At 46.8% G+C, this 22,156-nt stretch overlaps 1 protein-coding gene across 1 annotated transcript; it reads left to right on the top strand.

Moving 5' to 3' along the window:
• Positions 1-19: 19 nt before the first annotated feature.
• Pdia4 (protein disulfide isomerase family A member 4) lies at positions 20-18,631 on the top strand. Its single transcript, XM_052173602.1, has 10 exons — positions 20-323; positions 5,150-5,333; positions 6,437-6,642; positions 8,230-8,368; positions 10,778-10,983; positions 11,094-11,252; positions 12,712-12,863; positions 15,250-15,406; positions 16,110-16,343; positions 17,865-18,631. Exons 1-10 carry the CDS (start codon positions 236-238, stop codon positions 18,278-18,280), a joined length of 1,941 nt encoding a protein of 646 aa, XP_052029562.1. The 5' UTR covers positions 20-235; the 3' UTR covers positions 18,281-18,631.
• The last annotated feature ends 3,525 nt before the right edge of the window (positions 18,632-22,156 follow it).

Raw genomic sequence — 22,156 nt, 5'->3', positions numbered from 1 at the left:
CGTGCAGAGGGGCGCGCCCGAGCGCAAGGCTCGGGCAGCGGGGAGGTGCCGGCGTGGGCGGGGCGCCACGGCTCTCGCCCTGATTCGCGCGGGGATTGGACGGCCCGCGGCTTCCTTGCCTCTAGCCAATCACCGGGCTGAACTTCCTGGAGGTTTTGGTGCGCTCCGGCGTCGCTCGGGAGGTCGGCGAGTGCTGCGCGGTGGCCCGTGGCTGCAGGCCTAGCTGCACCCTATCATGAAGCTCCGGAAAGCTTGGCTGCTGCTCCTGCTCTTGGCGCTGACGCAGCTGCTGGCTGCTGCGAGCGCCGGAGATGCGCACGAAGGTGAGCGCGTGGGCGGGTCGGAGTTGGTGGGAGCAGCTCGCGTGGGTTGCAGACCTCGCTGGGGCCTGACAGGGTGCTTCGCTCACACCCCTGTGGAATTAGTGACCCTGGAGCAACGAACTTGCTGGAGTTGCAGTGTAGTGCCGAATCAAGGGGTGTGGGCCTCATTAGTTCCCACTCGAGACTAGGACATGGAGGGACATGCCGAGTGCCTGCTTCGCAACTCGTCCCTTTACCCTCACTACTGAGATTTGCCCCTTTGGTGAGTAAATTTCCTGGAGAATACTCTTGGTTTCCAAAGCCGGTTTTAGAAACGAGACATTAGCCGGATGGCCGCAAGTAGGACCTGGAAGAGGCAGTCGCAGATATTGGGCATCTACATCAAGACGTAGAAATAACCCAGGCTTTGTTTTCGTTTTTTATGGAGACTGGAGCCACCATTCCTTATACAAGCATTTTATTCAGCGCCTCTTTGCCAGTCCCTGCACTGGGTTTTGAGAGTCGAGGCTGGTGATGCTCGTATTCTAGAAGGAACAGTAGTAGGTTTAACTCCTAGACATTATGCCCACACCCTTTCTTCGAAATCTTCTCACCGAAAATATAAGAACTTTGAAATTAGGAAGTACTAGTTAAATCTCTGTTCCTAGAGATCAGGTCTGATTGACACCTCTCCTTTACCCCTCTAACCACTAACTTGTTGCCTACTAGGTTTAGTCTAATATAAACAAACCCCATTTTTAAAGTTAAGTGTGTGTGTGGGGGAATGTGAACTTTATACTCTTAGGTTGAGTAAGATTTCTGTGGATCATTGATTCATGAGTCTTTGCCCAGGTAGGAAAGAGTAGAAATGAAGAGACTCCTGAAAGGGACCAGGTCTCTGTCCTGCCTGGGAGGACATCTTGGCACTTTTATCCAAACTAGCTGATTGCTCATTTCTTATAGTGACCCAAAATACATCGAAACAGAAAGAGGGCAGACTCTGCATTTTAAGCAAAATTTTCACTTTTCATGGCAGAATAGACTGTGGGGGACACATGTAAGTTTGAGAACCAGTGTAGTTTGGTGTGTACTTTAAGAACGTGTTAAAAAGTACTTGGTTGCCGGGTGGTGGTGGTGGCGGCGGCGCATGCCTGTAATCCCAGCACTCTAGGAGGCAGAGGCAGGCAGATTTCTGAGTTCGAGGCCAGCCTGGTCTACAGAGTGAGTTCCAGGACAGCCAGGGCTAGCTACACAGAGAAACCCTGTCTGGAAAAAAACCAAATCCAAAACAAAACAAAAAAAAACAAAAAGTACTTGGTTGTGAGACAGTGGTCTGTTGTAGGGTGATGTTTGTTTGAGAAGGAGTCTCATTATATAGCTCGGAGCTCATGTAGACTTGGCTGACCCAAGAGCTCTGCCTGCCTCTATGCAGGGGTTAAAATGCCAGGTACTGTGAAAAGTGAATTCTTGAGAGGCCTTGGTGAGTGGATTTCAAAGGTTGCTTAGACTAGCCTGTGGTATATCTTTTGAGTCACTGGTGCTGTCCCTGGAGAAAAGTTTGCTCTTGGTGCACCCAGGAATCCCTGGAGTCTCTGGGCCACAGTCAGCCGTCTCAGGTTAGGTTCTCAGGTTTGGTAGGGCTGGCAGTGCGCTTTAGTGATATATCAGTTTCCTAGCATGTGCAAGGTGTTGCCCTGCAAAGGGAGGGAGATGCAGTTTCGCTCATTGTGTTTAGTCCACACTGAGTGTCATCTGTAGCGAAGGAGCAGTGGTCGGCTTTTGTTTTTTGTTGTTCACTCTATACTGTTTGAGGTTGGCTTAATGATTGTTTGTCCGGCCAATACCAGCTCCTCCTGGGCAAGGTGGAGTGTGGCCTTGCTGAAGAGGTGGGGACATCCTTACAGAAAGTAGCCACCTGTGCCTGGCCTGGCCAGGGATGCAGTGTGGTCATCAGGTTTGTTTGGTGGTTGTAGACCGGATGTGAAGATGGATGTGAAGGAGATGTTGCATTTGCTTTATGCCAAAAGAGACCGCACCCTTTCAGAAGGTACTCGGAAGTTTGGGATCTGTTTTTCTAAGCTAAAAAGTTTGACTTTAAAAGTGCAGTCCAATCAGGGGAACATAAATAGCATTAAAACACTAGTGGTTGGAGATGTCAATCAGCGGTAAAGCAGTTACCTCAGATGTGCAAGCCCCTGAATTTGATCTCTATCACAACCAGACAACCCTGAGGGCTGCAGAAATGGCTCAGTGGTTAAGAGTATGTTCTGTTCCTCCAGAGGTCCCAAGTTTGATTCCTAACAACCAACATTAGGTAACTCACAGCTCCTGTTAACTCCAGCTCCAGGACAGAGCCTGTGGGAACCTGCACTCATGCGTACGTATGTACGTACACATACTTTTAAAAATAAAACTTTAAAAACAGAAATAAACACTCAGAAGTAAAATCTCACATTAAAATTTTAAAAATTTAATCTTAGATAACCAAGCTTGCATGGTTTCAGGTTTTTGTTTTTTTTTTTTTTTTTTTTAATTCTGATTTTTTTCTTTTTATTTGTTTGTTTTTGAGATAGGAGTTCTCTGCCTTGGAAGTCACTCTGTAGACCAGGCTTGAACTTAGAGATCCCCCAGCCTCTGCCTCCTGAGTGCCAGGATTAAAGGTGTGCCCAGGCTGTGTTATTTTCACTGTACACGTAAGTCTTCCTGTAACTGGGTGGACCATCAGAATCCCCTTCCTCTCCTAGCCATGTTCCCCAGCTTGAAGAGGGGACTAAATTTCAGAATGCTTTCTCTCTAGTCCCTGACTAGAACACATAGCCTGTAGCCAGGATGAATTCCGGTGTCCATAAACCCTACCCAACTTCTCCAGCCTCCTAAATGCACAGATGCGGTGGCAAACAGGCATACGTTGCAAAGCATCCTTGCATCCAGCAGATCATTTAGGGAGAGGGAAGTACTCAGTCTTTTAGAAAGCCCCTGTGATTACGGGGCTACTCGTGTAACGTACGTGAAACTGGCCAGTAGGTGCTTCCTGTTAGGTTGTAGTAGGCAAACCTCTTGATATCCCCACAACATTGAGCTGGTGGACTTAGTGATAAATATTGAGGGTTCCAGAAGAAGGTTGCTGTGAATACCACTACAGAAGGTGTGGGTTGCCGGTCAAGGTGAGAATGGATTCAGCCCGATGAATTCAGATTGAGTGTAAGCTTAGATCACCAGCCCTCCTGGAACAGCAGCCGCGTGGCTTTGATCAATATCAACAGACTGTGTATTATGACTTAGTTCTGGTTCTTTCAAAGAAGTATGTCAGTAGACCAGGTACCATTTTCTGAGTACTACAGAGAGGAAGATTGTTGTGTTTTGTGTGGCCTGTACGTCCTCCCTGTCTCCCCAGTTCCTGAGCATCCTGGGAAGTTGTGGACAAAACCTGGTTGAGGAAGCTGTCCTCTGTTCCCTAGTGAGTTGTCCAAAAAAAAAAAAAAAAAAAAGCATGTATCATGGAAGCAGTAAATAGCTACCCTTGTACTGTCAGATGTCAAACTCAGTAGTCAGGGCCCCTCATCCTCTCTACCCTGCTCCTCCTGAGAGCCTGTCTCCTTAATTCATCTCCATCCTTAACACTTGCTTTGATGGTGCCCAGAAGGAGGTAGCAGCTGGCAAGCCGGCTTGGCTTTTACTCTGAAAGGGGGCATATTAGAGCTATTTCTCTCACCTCTAACAGAAGGAAGAATGCAGGCCTCAATTGAGGAAAGGATGTGTGAGGCTGGAAATGGTTGTGGAGTGGGGAAGTGAGTAAGATATGAGTGGTAGAGATGAGGTGGAGCCTCATTTTGTAATGATTTTGCAGATTGGTAAAGTCCATGATGATCAAAGCTAGCCAGACAATCCCAGAGCTTCAGAGCTGTGGAAGAGCAGTGCGAGGGGGTGTGGGTGAGATACAGGGGGGTCTTCATGTATCTACAGTTAGAGAGCCAGCACTGGGTTACTTCATACATTCCACAAGTCTCCCGGGTTCCCGGATCCTGGGAGCAGGTTTCAGGCCCTGCGTGCACTCGGCCCCAGACAGTAACCTAACCGGCAGTGTTCTTGACTGAGCTCCTGAAAAAAAGAACTGGCCCTTTGACACACTCTGGCTTCAGGGTGAAAGGAATAGTGTGCTTGCTCCACAAAGATCTGTTTACAGCTGGGACAGTCGGTGGAGAAACTAGTCAGGGAGACCCAGAGTTTTATGCTTTGTTGTAGCTGCAGTTTGGAAAGAACAACTTAAAAGTTAACACAATTAACACTCTCCTGCATTCTGGGGGGAAATTGCTTCCAACAAAGTATAATTTTTCATGTGTATTTGATGCACGTTAGTTCCGTAAGTCTGTAAAGTTGTCATTGTTTCAAAGTCTTTTCCTCTTGGAATATTACTCAAGGCTGGCTTTCTAAGAAAAGCATCCTTCCCATCCAGCTGTCTGCTGAAGGAGCAGCCCTGTGGGCTATTTTAAAAGAATATGAAGTGGAATGACACAGCTCTTTCAGAAGTAGGATTTATGTATGTAACAGAGAATAAATCTTGGGTATCTGTATATTTGGAGGGAATAGGCAGGTAAAGTGTCACTGGGAAAGGTTTATTGAAATTCTGGAAAACACAGGACAGTGGGCTTTGATTCCATGGCATCCCAATGCTATATCTGTGTCCCTGCTTGGAATGTAAAGTAGTCATATGGTATACAGAGGTGGAATACGATCTCTAGGGTAAGGATATACAGCCACCGTGACTTGTCGTAAGAGTTTGGTCCTCTGGCATATTGTAAAGGAGAAAGTCATGGGTTTCTTAACCAGCATGGGTCTTTTCTGGTCAGATGATGCTTCAGATACAGAAAATCCCATTGAGGATAACGAGGAGGAGGAGGAGGAGGAAGATGAAGAAGATGAAGATGACTTGGAAGTTAAAGAAGAAAACGGTGTTTGGGTCCTAAATGATGGAAACTTTGATAACTTTGTGGCTGACAAAGATACAGTGCTACTGGAGTTCTATGCACCATGGTGAGCACCGGCACCTTGGCTGGCCCCACAGCTGGACAGTTCTGTGACTGACCTCAGGCCTTCCAGGCCCCAGTGAATGAAGGGTCCGATCACAAGAGCTCCAGCTGTTCCATTTTTTTCTACTACTTTATTATTACTTTTTGTTTTTGAGATGGGGCTATTATTGTTATTAGTAGTAGTATTGCTATTATTATTATTTTGATGATTTCATTTTGTTTGTGGCATGCTTGTAGAAGTAAGGACAACTTGCCGGAGTCATTTTTCCTACCATTGTAGATCCAGAGGCTAGAACTGGGATCTTCAGTCTTGGTGGCAAGTGACTTTTACCTGCTGTGCTATCTCACCAGCTCTAGGATTTCAACTTGATGCCAGGGTGTTGGGAACCAGAGACTCGGTTCTTCCAGCTGGCATTAGGTAGCCTTAGTCAGCCCCTACCGGAGAACTGCAGTCTAGGTTTCAAGTTCTTTTCCTGTTCTACCCAGCATGCCTTTGTGCATGGGAACTGTTACACTCCTCCCACTTCTCTGTGCTGTTTTGCATTTCATAGTCCCTTCTGTTCTTTTCTCCTCCTTCTGTGCTCTCTCTGTTTCACTTCTGAGGTAGTCTCACATTATTTATCTAATGTGTGATTTAAAACTTATTTTCTACAAGTGATCCTTTTAGCAGTTTTGAGGTTTTATTTGTATTTTATATATCAGCTACTTTATATATTTTTTTAATTGCAAAAGCAATTTGTTGTCTGTATGGTATCTAAACTACAAGTCTTTCCATAAAGCTTCCTTTTTTAAAATAAGTTTTTTAAAGATTTGTTTATTTTATGTATATAATTACACTGTAGCTCTACTAGCTCTGGCCCAAAGATTTGTTTATTATTGTATGTAAGTACACTGTAGGTGTCTTCAGACACACCAGAAGAGGGCGTCAGATCTTACTATGGATGGTTGTGAGCTGGGATTTGAACTTGGGACCTTCAGGAGAGCAGTCAGTGCTCTTAACTGCTGAGCCATCTCTCTAGCTCAAAGCCTCTGGTTTTTTTCAATGCCTTGTTGTATTTCAATCTCCTTGGATACAGGTAATTCTTTCTTCTTCCTTAAACTTCTCAGGTGTGGACACTGCAAGCAGTTTGCTCCAGAATATGAGAAAATTGCCAGTACTTTGAAGGATAATGATCCTCCCATTGCTGTTGCGAAGATTGATGCAACCTCAGCATCCATGTTGGCCAGCAAATTTGATGTGAGTGGCTATCCCACCATCAAGATCCTGAAGAAGGGACAGGCTGTCGACTACGACGGCTCCAGGACCCAGGAAGGTGAGCTCTGGGACGGGAGCTGGTGGGGAATGGTACCTGAGGAACACCCTTCAAGGTTGACCTCTGGCCTCCGTACACTGGTATATATACATTTAAAAGAAAGCACACATTCTCTCACACATACAAATGGTTGTCTTTAGCCAAGGACAAGCCTTAACAACTTAAGTCCTTGGCATGCGTGTCTACCCACCCTCTTTTGAATATACGTCCATACTTGAAAAAAATATAAAGGGAGAACAAGACAATAGCCAGTTTTAATACCAGGCTTTCTGGCCTACTTTGGAACCTTTAGAGCCGCTTGTGCTAGAGTAGACTCCCCATCCCCTCTGAGTGAATTGTAATTAATGGTTGTTTCCTGGTCACCTGGCTCAGGGTCTCCGGGTGTGGGTGTGGGCAGGAGCAGGCAGTTTGTATAGTGAACCTGTGAAGATTGGTCCCCTTGACTCTTGGTGATATTTGTAGTAAAGAAGAAAGTTTACAGTTCCTTGCCCTAAGGATCACTTGTTTATTTTTTTTATTTTTATTTATTTATTGTGCTGGGGATCAAACCAGAGTAACGTACATGATAAGCAAACACTCTACCACTTGTGCTACTCCGCAGCTTGGGCCCATTTATCTATATATCTACTTATTTATATTAATTATTTTTGTTTATTTTTTATTTTTGAGACAGGGTTTCACTATGTAGCCGTGCCTGTCCTAGAACTCTCTTTGTAGACTAGGCTAGCCTTGAACTCATAGAGATCCCCGTGCCACTACCTTGGCTATTTTTATTTTTAAGGATGTATTATTTTCCCCTCCAGTTAATTTTTTTAAAAGACTTATTTATTTATTATATGTAAGTACACTGTAGCTGTCTTCAGACACCGGAAGAGGGCATGAGTGCTGGGATTTGAACTCAGGACCTTTGGAAGAGCGGCATTCGGTGCTCTTACCCACTGAGCCAGCTCTCCAACCCACTCGTTATTGACTCCATTTCTGAAATGAAGCCATAAAAACTATTACATTTTTTAATCTGCATGGGTGCTGATTATAGGCATGCTATGGTGTATATATGAAGATTAAGGACAACTTATAGGGGTTGGCTTTCCTGCCATATGTGTCCTGAGGATTGATCTCAGGTCTTGAGGTTTGGTGGCAAGTGCCTCAAGCCACTGAGCCATCCTATCAGCCCCTAGGCACATGTCCCAGGTGATTCCGCTGCAACCTTAGCTATAGGAGCTTCTACAGTTTGAAATTTTCTAGATTTTTGCCCACATTTAATGCCTGTGATCTGGTGCCAAGATGTACATGGTTGAGCATGTAAATAGTTTATACATGTTGCAGGAATGTTGCAAGATTGATTAATAAGTATCTGTCATAGTTATTGTTCTGATCCTGTGAAAAGACTCTATGACCATGGCAACTCTTAGAAAAGACATTTCGTTGGTAATTAGGGCCTTGCTTAGGGTTTCAGAGGTTTCATCCGTTATCAGCGTGGTGCAGAACAAAGGGAGAGACAGCACGCGATGGAGCGGTCGCTGAGAGGGAGACGCCCAGCCTCATCATACAATCAGTCTCATGTTTTTCTGTTATTTTATTTTTTAGAAATTGTTGCCAAAGTCAGAGAAGTTTCCCAGCCTGATTGGACACCTCCACCTGAAGTCACTCTTTCATTGACTAAAGATAACTTTGATGATGTCGTAAATAACGCAGACATCATTTTGGTGGAATTCTATGCCCCATGGTATGTTAACAGTCAGATTCATGATACTGTGATAATGAGCGTTCAGAACTCTGCTAAGCATTGGTGGAGGTTGCAGTGCCCAGCAGCGAGGTGTGCACAGAGCAAGGTCGAGGCAGCTCTGGGACTGTAAATCTTGGGAGGACCGCATATGGACGGAAGCGGGTCCTCGCCTTAAACTTCGTGTGTGTCTGTGTGTGTGTGCGCTCTCTCTCTCTCTCTCTCTCTCTCTCTCTCTCTCTCTCTCTCTCTCTCTCTCTCTCTCTCGTACATATGCAGGTATATGTATCACAGCATGTGCCCGGTGGTAAGAGCTTTGTGAAATGCTTGCTCTCTTTCCATTTTTCCTGGGGAGTTGAACTCAGGTTGTCAAGCCCTTGCATGACAAGCACTTTTACCTGCTGGACCATCTTGCCGGCCTGTTTTTTTTTGGTTTCTTAAGATGGCCCTGCTCTGTTGCCTAGATTGGCCTACAAACTTGGAGCAGTCCTCCTGCTTCAACCTCCTGAGTCCTGGAATTCAGGCATGCGTTACCACACCTGGATGAAAAAGGACTTGTAGGGAGATGAATACAGCACTGGGAGCCCCTGCACTTCCCAGGAAATAATCTGTGGCAGCATCTTGGTGAATTCTTCATTCCTTGGCCAGGGGCTTTGATTTTTGAGCAGACTTAGCATTTGTCTGGATGGGTCACTTAGACTGGAATAAAGGCTAAATTATGAACTGTGTATGTGAGCACTGGGCAAAAGAGTGATGGGGCACGCTTGTAATCCCTGGGAGGCAGAGGCAGGTGGGTCTCTGGGAATTTGAGGCCAGCATGCTCTACACAAGTTGTGTGGCCTTACGGTTCCAGAGAGAGTTCCAGAGGCTGTGGCTGATGCAGGGAGCTAGTCTACCCTGGCTGAGGCAGGGCCTGTGTGACCCAAACCTGTGGCGTTCTTGATTCTGCAGCAAAAACCGCCTTATCCGTTCATTGTTGGGTGTAAGATGAATTGACAACACAAAGGGATGCCCAAAAGGAAAACGAACTGGGGGAGAAGGAAGGAAATATCGTAGTATACTGGGAGAGCAGATAAGCCAGTGGCCCTTTGTAACCCACCTTCAGTGCTGAAGAGATGACAGTCTTTACACTACTAAAGAGGAGGCCTGACATGGTAGGTGGGACATGACATTGTACTGGTGGGTCACCTACCCACTCGGTTCTATGACTTTTACTACTATTTGCTGTGTGGAAAGATCGTGACAGAGACAGCTTATAAAAGAAGGAGTTTGTGTGGCCTTATGGTTCCAGAGAGAAAACAGACCATATTATGGCAGAGTGCAGGCCTGGCAGCAGGGGCCACCTGCTGCCCACCAGAATGAAGCAGAGAGGACAAACTAGAAAATGGTGGGAATCGTTTAACTCTGAAAGCCTACTTCTAGTGACATACCTCCTCCAACAAGGCTGCAACTTCTAAGCTTCTCCAAACAGTGTCACCAAATAGGGACCAAGCATTCAAATGGGAGACAGGGGACAGACATTTCATTCCAACCTCCACAGTGACCACTCAGGAGCTGTGTGTAGCAAACTGTGAGCATAGAAAGCTCATTAAGCACCTCATGAGCTCATGGTGCCTCAGAAGAGAGTTGTCCTTTACTCGCTGATAGTTCACGTGCACCCTCTAATTCACTGAGTTTCCCAAGGACCTGAAGAAGACAGTGTTTACATTAACTGGGATGACCTGAGAACCTGAGAGCAGATAAAAGTCATCAGGGTCTCATGGTATAGAGTATGTATGTATGTAATATTTTGTTTAGTGGTTTGTGTGCTGCCAAAGGTTAAATAAACCTGGGTGCCAGTCAGATAGGCATGTGCCCCTACACAGTCTTTGTTGATCATAATCTTAATTGCAAGTGCTTCTTGCTCCTGCTCTGGTCTGTAGGCCAAGACTCTGTTACACTCTAATCCTGTCTTTGTTCACATTGTTACCTCTCTCAGCCCCTGGATCCAGCTAATCTGTTGCCATGTCTGTACTTGATGTTAGATAAAGGCCAAAACAGCATTAGCTGTCACCTTGTCAATGAAGCCATTCCTGATTTATGTTGTTGACAGTCCCCAGATCCTAAGAAACTCTCCCTTCTTAGGATGTTGGCTCTCTTGCTTTTTTCCTTGTCTTATGTTCTACCTGTTTGCTGTGCCCCTGTCTACACACACAGGCCTCTAGGACGTGTATGCCGATGACAGGAATCTCATGTTCTAGCAGTTTAGCGTGTCTGTAGAGCCTTCTTGGCATTCTCACCTAGGAGACATTCCACGATTCGGTGGATGTGACTGAGGTCCTTGTGCCCATGGGACTGGTCTCTGCACTTCACTTAGATAATAATGAATCCGTGCTGGGACGGATTCCTGATGGCTTGACTTCCTTTCGGCAGGTGTGGGCACTGCAAGAAGCTTGCCCCTGAGTATGAGAAAGCTGCCAAGGAGCTGAGCAAGCGCTCCCCCCCAATTCCCTTAGCCAAAGTGGATGCCACCGAACAGACAGACCTGGCTAAGAGGTTCGATGTCTCTGGCTACCCTACTTTGAAAATTTTCCGCAAAGGAAGGCCTTTTGACTACAATGGCCCAAGAGAGAAATACGGTATGGCTGCTACCTCCCTCGTAGAGCGGGGAGGAAATGTCCGTTGTAGGCTGGGGCCTAGAGGATGTGGCCGGCTGCAAGGCTTTCTCAGACATTTGCTCTGCTCCTAGGAATTGTTGACTACATGGTCGAGCAGTCCGGGCCTCCCTCAAAGGAGGTCCTGACCCTGAAGCGGGTGCAGGAGTTCCTGAAGGATGGGGATGACGTAGTCATCATTGGGGTCTTTCAGGGAGACGGTGACCCGGCCTACTTGCAGTATCAGGATGCTGGTGAGTACCTGCCTGCCTCACTCCTGAGGCTTTGGGGAAGTAGGCTGTTTTGCATAAAACTAGGATTGGGTTTTTGTCTAGTATGCATGAGGTCCTGGACTCAAACTGTAGCAACAGAAAAACTGCAAATGCTCTAACATATGAGTGCATCAGTGCAGCAAATGCTTGATGGCAGAACCAGGCAAGCACTGGGGGATAAGCTTTCCAGCCTCGATCTGAGGCTGTGGCCAGGTCCTTGTGGCGTCTTAGTTGGTGGAGTGTAAGACCAGCTGCACTGTCTCCCCGTCCCACACAATCACGCTAATTAAGTAGTTTGCCTTCCTCCTCTCCTAGAAAGGGCAGCTCTGACCTTGGAACAGCACCTCTAACTTGGGCCTGGATTCAGGTCCTGGCTCTTGCTAGTTAATTAAAACTGTGGTCACACACTGACTCCATCAGGCCAGTGTTTGTGAGTTTTAAGATCCTCATCACCACCTGTTCCTCATTTCCCCCCTCACACAGGACAGGTGTAGCCTGCTTCCTTACCCTTTCAGCGTGTCACTTGTCACCTTGTGCTGATGTCTCTGCAGCATAGCAACAGTTGCGCATCCTTTCAATTCAGGCTGGTGATTTGTTTGTTTTGAGACATGACCTCTCTGTGTAGCCCTGGTTTTATTATGTAGACAAGGCTGCCCTCAAACTCACAGAGATCTGCCTGCCTCTGCCTCCCAGGTGCTGGGATTGAAGATATGATCTTTACCCAACTCAGTCTGGTGTTTTGTCAAAACTTTTGAGATGAGCTCAGTTTATTTCATGTTTCTTTGGTCTTCATTGGTTAATTATCTATCATCTGTTCTTGACTAATCAGGAAGAATTTACCCACGAAAGTCCAGCCTACCAAGGGATTTGTCTAAATGCAGAGTTCTTTTTATTTTATTTATTTATTCATTTTTTTCGAGACAGGGTTTCTCTGTATAGCCCTGGCTGTCCTGGAACTCACTCTGTAGACCAGGCTGGGCCTCGAACTCAGCTTGTCTCTACTTCCCAAGTGCTGGGATTAAAGGCGTGTGCCACCACTGCCTGGAAAATGCAAAGTTGTTAATCTCAGGATGAGAGCTCAAAACCTCTGTGAAGGGCACTAGGTATGAAACCTCAGTGTAAAGTCCTGGAATATGTGGAACTTGCATGTTCTCTGAAAGGTACTGTCGTCCTGAGCTCCAGTTTGCTACTTGTCATAGACAGAAGGAAACATTTGCTCCAAACAAATAGTTCTAAGTTTCTGTGAATGTGTTTTTGTATTTCTCACAAATTCTGAGAGTTCGTGCTGAACTCTAAAGCCAGGCTCCTTTGTGTGCTTTAGCTCTGCGTATTCTCCATTCAGGATTTACAGTGGCACTCACACTCTTCAGGCACTTGCTTGGCCAATGAGGGTCATAAAACTGTTATTTAATCAGTTTAATGTATTCTGTTAATTTGTCAGCTAACAACCTGCGAGAAGATTACAAGTTTCACCACACTTTCAGCCCTGAAATCGCCAAGTTCCTGAAAGTCTCCCAGGGGACGCTGGTGTTGATGCAGCCTGAGAAGTTCCAGTCCAAGCATGAGCCCAGGGTCCGCCTGATGGACATTCAGGTGAGTGTGGCTCTGCACAGGTGCGGTGAGCCACGCCAGTCCCTGTGCACGCATAGCATCTGGTCTTTGAAATGTGGGGAATTTTCTTTACCCACAGGGTGTGGCATACCTGTCTTAGTCACTATTCTATTGCTACGAAGAGACACCATGACCAAAGCAACTCTTTTAGGAAGGTATTCACCAGGGCTTGCCTGTGGTTTTAGAGGTGTAGTCCATTCTCACCCTGGTGGGAGCACGGTATAACATAACAGGCATTGCTGACAGGCACGTCCTGGTCCATAGGCAGACACTGGGCCTGGCACCAAGAGCTTCCAAAATCTTCAGGCCCATCCCCTCTGTGGCACACCTCACTCAGCCAGAAAAGCCAAACCTCGTACTCTGATTCTCTCGAAGAGTTCCACTCGTTTGTACTCAAACCTCCGTTCCCAGCCTTCGCTTCTCACCCCACTCTTAGGCTTCGGAGCACAGGGTGGGAGCACAGTCAGTGAATAGCTGCATTGGATTTTCCCCTGATGATGCTGATCCCAGTGTGCCGAGGCACCTGGTGTTTGAGCTCTGGGTCTTTATGAGACCCTGTGGGGCAAGTGGGCCACAGACAGAAAGTCAGGTTCTGCACTCAGCTCTTCCTCCACCTCTTCAGTCGTAGGCCGTGTGATCCAGGGGTCCTGTTAGGGGCTGTGGACCCTCATGGTCACACACTGCTCTCACGTGTGTGTGTTTGTGTGTGTGTGTGTGTTTTCCCAGGAGAGTGCCCAGATCGTTGGTGGAATGGCTGGTTGGTTGGTTGGTTGGTTGAGATTTTGAGATAAAATTGAAGTTTATTTTAAAAGGAAAGGTTTTAGTACATATTTACGTACAGGTGTTGAGGGAGAGATAAGGAAAGGATAGTAGTCTATACCCAGGAGCTTGCCAGGAGTCACCTTGGTATATTAATTACCTTTTTAAATTTTTCTTGAAATAGGGTTTCAATATGTGTCTTTGACTTTTCTGGAACTCACTATATAGAACAGGCTGGCCTTGAATTCACAGAGATCCTCTGCCTCTGCCTTTGGAATGCTGGACCTAGAGGTCACACTGCTTCTAGCACTTCAGCACATCCTAAGGGACGCTTAGCCCGGGAAGCTTGCAAGGCTGAGCAGCTCCCCGTAGTCTAGTTGGTCTGCAGCCTGCCATTGCTTCCCTGCTCCTGGCTTTGCTCCCTGAGAGAACCTCGTCTCGCTCGGGTTAAGGGCTTCGTTGGCCCGTTCCCCCTGGACCTGAGGCTTACGCCTTATGGCAGCTTCCAGGGCTGCTTGGCTTGCTTTTGCAGCACACTCGCCACTGGTGTCAGAACAGGCCCTCTTCACACCTTGCCCTGCGCACTGCTGCTTCAGCCCTGTGTGCCATCTGCTCCCTGACTTCCCCGTCTACACAGGAACCGTGGGCTCATTGTGTTCTCTGCTGTATGGCTAGTATAGAACTTTGTGAATGTGAGGTAATAAGCTTGTACACACTTCTTCAGTTAGAAAGTGGCTTTACCTACCCTCGGGTGAGAGACGGTATCTGGAAAGGGCTCGATTTGAGTCTCAAAGTGTGAGTCCTAGTGACCCCCAGTCTCCAAAACCCGGGTTCTGTGCCCCCTTAGAAACTGTCATTTGGCTGGAGAGATGGCTCAGCAGTTAAGAGCACGGCCTGCTCTTCCAGAGGTCCTGAGTTCAATTCCCAGTAACCACATGGTGGCTCACAACCATCTGTAATGGGATCCGATGCCCTCTTCTGGTGTGTCTGAAGACAGCTGCAGTGTACCCATAAATAAATGAACACATCTTTAAAAAAAAAAAAAAGAAAAGAAAAAAGAAAAGGAGTCTATTGTTGAGCCTACTTAAGTACAGCTGTTTGTGTGAATGCCACACCCTCAGCACACAGCCCAAGAGAAAAGAGGTGGACTCGGTGGTTGATCAGCTCACCAACCATGTGCTTTGACTGGCTCTAAGTTCTAATTTGAGGCTTCACTGCTCTCTAGTACAATCTGAAGATTAAAGGTGTGGCTGCTTGTGGCCAGCCGCAAAGCTTTGCCTGGCCACTTAGTAGCTGGAGTTTTATCTCACCTTGTCGTCTATAAAAGGGATCTCAGGGCCCTCGTGGAGCTCAGCTAACTGAATATGGGAAGACCTGCATGCTTCAGTCCACCTGTACTCATTGCTTAAGACCCCTACGCCTTTTCTCCTTGGGTTTGGAGTTGCAGTCAGAAGAAACAGTGATTGGATGGGGTTGAGTGAGCTCACCTGGCCCTCCTGTTCTCAACATTTCAAAACAAACATCTGTGCTTGACAGTGACTCTGAAGCCATATTCGCTAAAGCTCCTTTTCCATTGTGCTTGCTCTCATCTATGCCTTCTTTGAAACAGGGCTCCACAGAAGCATCAGCCATTAAGGACTATGTGGTGAAACACGCCTTGCCCCTGGTGGGCCATAGAAAGACTTCGAATGATGCTAAGCGATACAGCAAGCGCCCCCTGGTGGTTGTATACTACAGCGTGGACTTCAGCTTTGATTACAGAGCTGGTGAGAGACCCTGCCGATGCCTTTGTAGGGTGGGGCTACACTCCTAGAAATCTTGCTCTAGGGCCCTTAAAGGTAGTGGTGTGGGCATATTTTTGCCTCTAGCATAGGATTTTTAGTTCTGAGCTGTGTAGTGCCCTTTTCCTTCCTGATTTAGTAAAAGGGGAGCTAAGAGTCAAACCCAGGGCTAGAGAGTTGGCTCAACAGGTGAAATGAAAGTTGGCTCATTCAGTGCCAATGCTGAGGACATGAGTTCAAGCTCTAGGACCTACATGGTAGACAGAGAAGCAATTCCTACAAGTTGTTCCCTGACCTACACATTTACTTGTGTAATATACATAGTATATTTATACTATGTATAGTATAATAAAAACTAAAACAAAATAAACAACAGAGAAAATAGATGATTAGAAAAAAGTGAAGCCTAGTACCTTCTTAGAGATGACGTGGCAGACCGGGTGCTGAGCAGGCTTCTTCCCAGACAGCTGTGCTCCAGTACCCAGCTCTGCTGGGCTAAGTTGAATCTCTAAACATAAGCCACCTGCTCACACAGTGTCGCTATACCAGAAATCCTTTCCTTCTGGTTGAGGTCCCTCTGGGTCTTGGCCTTGTCAGAGAATATCAGTGGCCGAATCTTGAATCTCTCAGTTCAGGGCAGGACAGTTACTCTGTCAGCTCCTTAGTTCACAGCCTGTGTTTGCTTCAGCTACTCAGTTTTGGCGTAACAAAGTCCTGGAGGTGGCCAAGGACTTCCCTGAGTACACCTTCGCCATTGCTGACGAGGAAGACTATGCCACGGAGGTGAAGGACCTGGGACTCAGTGAGAGTGGAGAGGATGTCAACGTGGCCATCCTGGATGAGAGTGGGAAGAGGTTTGCCATGGAGCCAGAGGAGTTTGATTCAGATGTTCTCCGGGAATTTGTCACAGCTTTTAAAAAAGGTGAGTTGGAGTCATACATACCTGTGTGTCACAAAGACAGGTGACTCCCTGGAGCTTCCAAGCCAGCAAAGGACTCTTTCTCAAGAATGAATGAATAGTTAAAAAACAAAACAAGAATAAGGTAGCACATGATAGAGGGAGACACCTAGACGCCCACTCTGCTCTCCATGGCCCTGTAGATCCCGTTATCCTCTCCACGGCCCTGTAGATCCCATTATCCTCTCCACAGCCCTGTAGATCCCGTTATCCTCTCCACGGCCCTGTAGATCCCGTTATCCTCTCCACAACCCTGTAGATCCCGTTATCCTCTCCACAGCCCTGTAGATCCCGTTATCCTCTCCACAGCCCTGTAGATCCCGTTATCCTCTCCACAGCCCTGTAGATCCCGTTATCCTCTCCACAGCCCTGTAGATCCCGTTATCCTCTCCACAGCCCTGTAGATCCCGTTATCCTCTCCACAGCCCTGTAGATCCCGTTATCCTCTCCACAGCCCTGTAGATCCCGTTACTCCCCTTCCACCCCTCCCTACTCCTAAGTCCTCTCCAACTTATTCCCTGACTTAGTCACCTGAAGAAGGGCCAGTGTGCCCCTCAAACTCTGAGGCACCGAGACAACCTAAATGTTATTTTGAACATTTGGGAGGTTTAGTGTTTCCTCATTTTGGAAAGTCTTCTAGCATTTACTGTGAAAACAAACGCCAGGTGAGGGCTCATTCAGTAGCATTAGCCTAAGGAAACTACAGTTTATGGTTAGACGAGGGTTCCAGGAGGCATCTCCAGATGCGGAGTCGGTCGGTCGGGTGCAGCTGAAGCCTGTGTGACTTCAGAACGTGACTCAGAGCCTCTCTGTTGCCGACCACCTGTGCTTGGAGTCTTACTCTAGGTTTTCCCTCTCCTGTCCCTCAGGGTCGGGAGAATAGAGACAGACTCTCCGTCCTTTGCTCGTTGTCAGGCAGCTGTTACTGTAGCTGCGCGTCCCTGTGCCTCCTCAGTCCTCCTCCATCTGTTTTCAGTTTGATTGGTCGGCAGGTTTCGGTTTAATTTCTAGAAGGGGCAGGCATGACTTGGGAGCTTTTCAAAGCTCTTAGAAGCAGGCTGTGAACATGAAGAACCTGGCATGAGATTCCTGGCATGAGATTTCTTTATGGTCCTGACAGAGCAAACCGCCTAATTGCCAACCATTTGGGACATACGAGAGCGCGTATCCACTCGGGTTTGTCGTCACAACGTTGGTGTTTTCCCCACCAGGTTCTCGGACTGAGTCCTGGTGCTCTCAATAGCTCTCCTGCATTGGTCAGTGTCTCTGTTAGACTGGACTTTGTAGGGACTGGGAGAGTGAAGATATTTTTATTATAGAATATTGCCCATTGTTGGGAAAGTTTTAAAGGGGCCAAGTCCCCACCTGTGAGTGGGGCTAAGGGCTCCTGGTAGCTAGTGATTCAGGCTGCCTCTGCCTGCCTTGGGTAGAGTAGCAGGATCCACAGTGTTTTAAGTACTGACACCTCCTCTTTCTGTTTGGCAGGAAAACTAAAGCCAGTCATCAAATCACAGCCAGTACCCAAGAACAACAAGGGGCCAGTCAAGGTGGTGGTGGGGAAGACCTTTGACGCCATTGTGATGGACCCCAAAAAGGACGTCCTGATTGAATTCTATGCGCCCTGGTGTGGGCACTGCAAGCAGCTGGAGCCTGTCTACACCAACCTAGGCAAGAAGTACAAGGGCCAGAAGGACTTGGTCATCGCCAAGATGGATGCTACTGCCAATGACATCACCAACGACCGATACAAGGTGGAGGGTTTCCCCACCATCTATTTTGCCCCCAGTGGGGACAAAAAGAACCCAATTAAATTTGAAGGTGGCGACAGAGATCTGGAGCATTTGAGCAAGTTTATAGATGAACATGCCACAAAGAGGAGCAGGACCAAGGAAGAGCTTTAATGGCCTGGCCGTCCGTCCGTCCGTCCGTCCGTCTGCAGGAGGTGGGGGACCAGGCACTGTAGTGCGCTCAGCACTGGCCACCAGCGAAATGGCCGGATCTTGACTTTTTTTTTATGTTTTGTTAATGCCACCTCAAGCTCTGAATACTGAATCGCCATGAATGACTTGATAGTTTAGATCAGATTTTTATGGAGGATATGTCTTATTTTTATCATTTTGGGTCTTTTTTCTTTTTTCTTTTTTTTTTTTTAACTATTTACTTTAGTATTTCTTCAAACAAGTTTTGGATCTTCTGTTTAAGAATCTTCCCCTTTTTTTTAATTTAAAGTTTAAAAAGTCTTTGCCAAACCATGTTGTTTGCCTTTTATTTTCTTATTCAAACAACTTTTAGCTTAAAAGTATGTAACCATCGCTGTGTTTGTTTTTGATTTCTTCCTGCTGATGACACCAAGTTGAGGGCTCACACTCCCCTGCTGCCTGGCTGGGATGGTGTTTCAGCCTGATGTTAGAGCCATGTCCGATCCAGGCTGAACAGCGCCTCCTGCTGGATGGATGTCCATCCAGCATCTGGCACCCAGATGGCAGGCAGCAGTGGAGTCTGGCCACTACTGGTTCCTCAAACCAGTCCTGCTGCCAAAATAAAATGATCTCAAGCAGACTTAGAAACTTTGGGGTGGTAGAAAAGTTGTAGTAGGCTGCTAACAATGTGGGAGGGGTGAAATAACCTCAATAACTGATAGGCAGCTGGGTGTGTTGGCTCACACCTTTAATCCCTGCACAGAGGCAGGTAGATCTGAGTTCAAGGACAGCTTGGTCTATAGAGTGAGTTCTAGGATAGCTAAGGCTACACAGAGAAACCCTGTCTCAAGAAAACAAAACAAAAGAGCCAGCTTCTAAGAGATAACAACTAAGCATGACAAAATGTCAAGCTTTCTGAGTTACACCGTGTGATCTAGGAGACACTGCATAGTCAGGCTCCTCAGCCTCTGCTGGACTGACTGCCCTGCAGAGCTTCCTTGTTGGTCCTTAGAAGGCATGTTTAGCGAGTCAGTCTCCACACACCAAAATCTCTTACCTGATCCAGGAGTTGTCTGAAGAAATCATCACCTAAGGAATTTTCAGCCCTACGAGTCTTCCTGTTTGCCTTGAGTGTCTCAGGACAAGGTTACACAAAGGTTATGTTACTCTTTCAGGAAAAACAACAGACAATTGCTGTTTACAAAAGGCTACTTCCAAGCTTAGGTGCCACCACTCAGGGATTCCTGCCACATACAATGGCTCTGCTAGAATTCTACTGTAACAAAAGATGAAGCAGAAACTGTCATATTGAGGTTGGACATAGCAGCCCACCAGGAGAAAAAGAATCCCTAGAGCGGGCACAAGAGCCAGCGACCCACTTGTTTTCATAGTCAGGGGTCCCATAAAAAGACTAAGTGAACACCCCTGTTAATAATATACACACAAAGGGCCTGGTGCAGACCCGTGTGGTCGTGTGTTTGCTGCCTCAGTCTCTAAAGTGCATATGTGCCTTGCTTAGTTGATTCAGAGGCCCTTGTCCTGGTGAATCCAGTGGGATTCCCTGAGCTCTGCGGGGCTGCGATTGATGAGGACGTCCCACTTAGGCTATAATGTCTGGCTGTGGGTCTCTGAATCTGTCCCATCTAGTGACAGGAAGCCTCTCTGGCGAAGGCTGGATAAGGCGCTGATCTTCGAGTATAACAGATTATCATCAGGACTTTTTTTTTTTTAAAGACCAGTTTGTATCATATTTTGGCACCATTTGTATGGTTTGTAATCTTGAGTAGCAGGCAGGAGCCAGCTGTGGCTGGTGCCCTCTGGTGTTAGAGCACCGGTGTAGTTGCCAGCAGCAGGTCTGCCGACTCCACCCCTTTAGAGTTCTCAGGTGGCCAGAGATTCTTAGACCTCTCTCTTGCAGTTTCTGAGCAGGCTTGGTACTTGTATTTATCAGATCTTGACGGTAGCTAGTGTTAACTCCTGGTCTTGGGTATCCAAAATCTTGGCTCTAAAAGCTTGACAACTTTCTCTAATCACCAAGGCCTGTGTGCCTTGAGTCAAAAACCATGAAGTAATAAGTATGTGTTCATGTGTGTGTAAGCATCTTGTGACTGCTATGTCAGAAACATAAAACATGGATATATTTGTTTCCATGGTCATAATTATTGTCATATGTCATAATTATAACAAATTTTACTTTTTTTAAAAAAAAGGTATATTTTATGTATGTGGGTACACTGTGTCTTGTCTGTCTTCAGACACCCCAGAAGAGGGCATCAGATCCCATTACAGATGGTTGTGAGCTACCACGTGGTTGTTGGGAATTGAACTCAGTACCTCTGGAAGAGCAGCTAGTGCTCTTAACCACTGAGCCATCTCTCCAGCCCCAAATTTTCAAGGTATGTGCTTCCAAGGATAGCAGCTAGATACTACTGCTTTCTTATTAGCCTTGGCCAAGGTGAACGCAGATCCTTTATTTCCAATCTTCATTACTAATAAGAACTCTCATACGTTATACATCACGCAGTAAATCCATATGTGGATTATGTGGGTTGAAGAATGGCAACCAAGGGGTACAGAGGACAGAGCTGTGAAAAGGACCCGGAACCAAGCCGGGGAATGAGAAGCATGCAGTGTGTGTGTTCTGAAGAATCTGTAAAAGTGCCTTATTCACCTTAAGTAATGGTCGTCTTTAAGGCTTACTGTCTTCCCTCTGCTAACCTAGGCCTAGGACTGGAAGCTTCCAGCCTCCGTACAACCTAATCTATGCCTAGAATGTTTTCAGCCTCTGAGACTTGCTGCTGAGTAAGTTCACCCTTTCTTGTTCTTTCTGAACTCTGGCTGGCTGATTGAACTCAGCTGTTCTGGCTCAAACGCCTCTGCAAACAGACTGATTCGCTCTGCCTTCTCTTTTGGCCTCTCCTGAATTGCTCTGCTTGACCTCAGACTAACTCTGGCTTGTTCTGTCTTCATCTGTCTGGCTTGTTTTCTGCAAACTGTCTCTGTACGACTGTCCCAGTAAAGCTGCCCTCTAACTCCCTCCTCAACTGCCCACTAAAGTGTTTTTCCTCGCCTCGGGAGGGTTGGGCATAGCCTATTCTGTCAAATCTTTCTCTGGCTCGTCACTTTGTCTTAGACATCTCTTTCAAACATGGGTGCATCCTTCTACAAGCTAACTTTACCTTCATTGTTTGAGATTAAAAGTGTGTACTAAGGGTAGTGTCTGTGTTACAGTCAGAGGTATAAAAGGTGTGTGCTAAGGGCTGAGCCACTTAGCTAGAAACAGGTTTTTTCAGTAAATTCCACAATCTCGAGGTTCACAGTGTGATCAGATACCCTGCAACAGTAACTGGAGTAGCTCCAGTGACTGCAAGTCGTCGGGACCACTGTGTGTTGGAGGCTGGTGGGCAAGCTGCAGAAGTGAGGGGCTGGACTCACCCAGTCCTCCAAGTAAAGGAACAGGTTGAGGGATGGACGGCACGGCCCAGGCAGCGGAGCTGGACACGGGAGACACACCGTGACTAGGCCATGTCAAAATCAACCCTAGAAACAGATTTATTTTTTATTTTATGTGTGTGGGTGCTTTGCCTGCATGTATATCTGTGTGTCATGCATATGCCTGGCATCCACAGAGGCTAGAAGAGGGCATGGGACAATTTTAAGCTGTCACGTGGGTGCTGTGCATCCAACCCAGGTCCTCTGGAAGAGCAGTTAACTCAGAGCACTTAACATCTCTCAAGCCCCAGGTTGTGGTTCTTGGCAACGCCACAAACACACAGGTTTGTTGGGGCTGTTGGCATCACAGTGCTAGGTGTTTACATTTGTACGGCGTCCAGGTAGAAATGTTAAACCCTGCCCTCA

This window comes from Apodemus sylvaticus, chromosome 2 (genome assembly GCF_947179515.1).
Source record: "Apodemus sylvaticus chromosome 2, mApoSyl1.1, whole genome shotgun sequence".
NCBI classification, from domain to species: domain Eukaryota; kingdom Metazoa; phylum Chordata; class Mammalia; order Rodentia; family Muridae; genus Apodemus; species Apodemus sylvaticus.
This window is presented reverse-complemented; position numbering and strand designations above follow the sequence as displayed.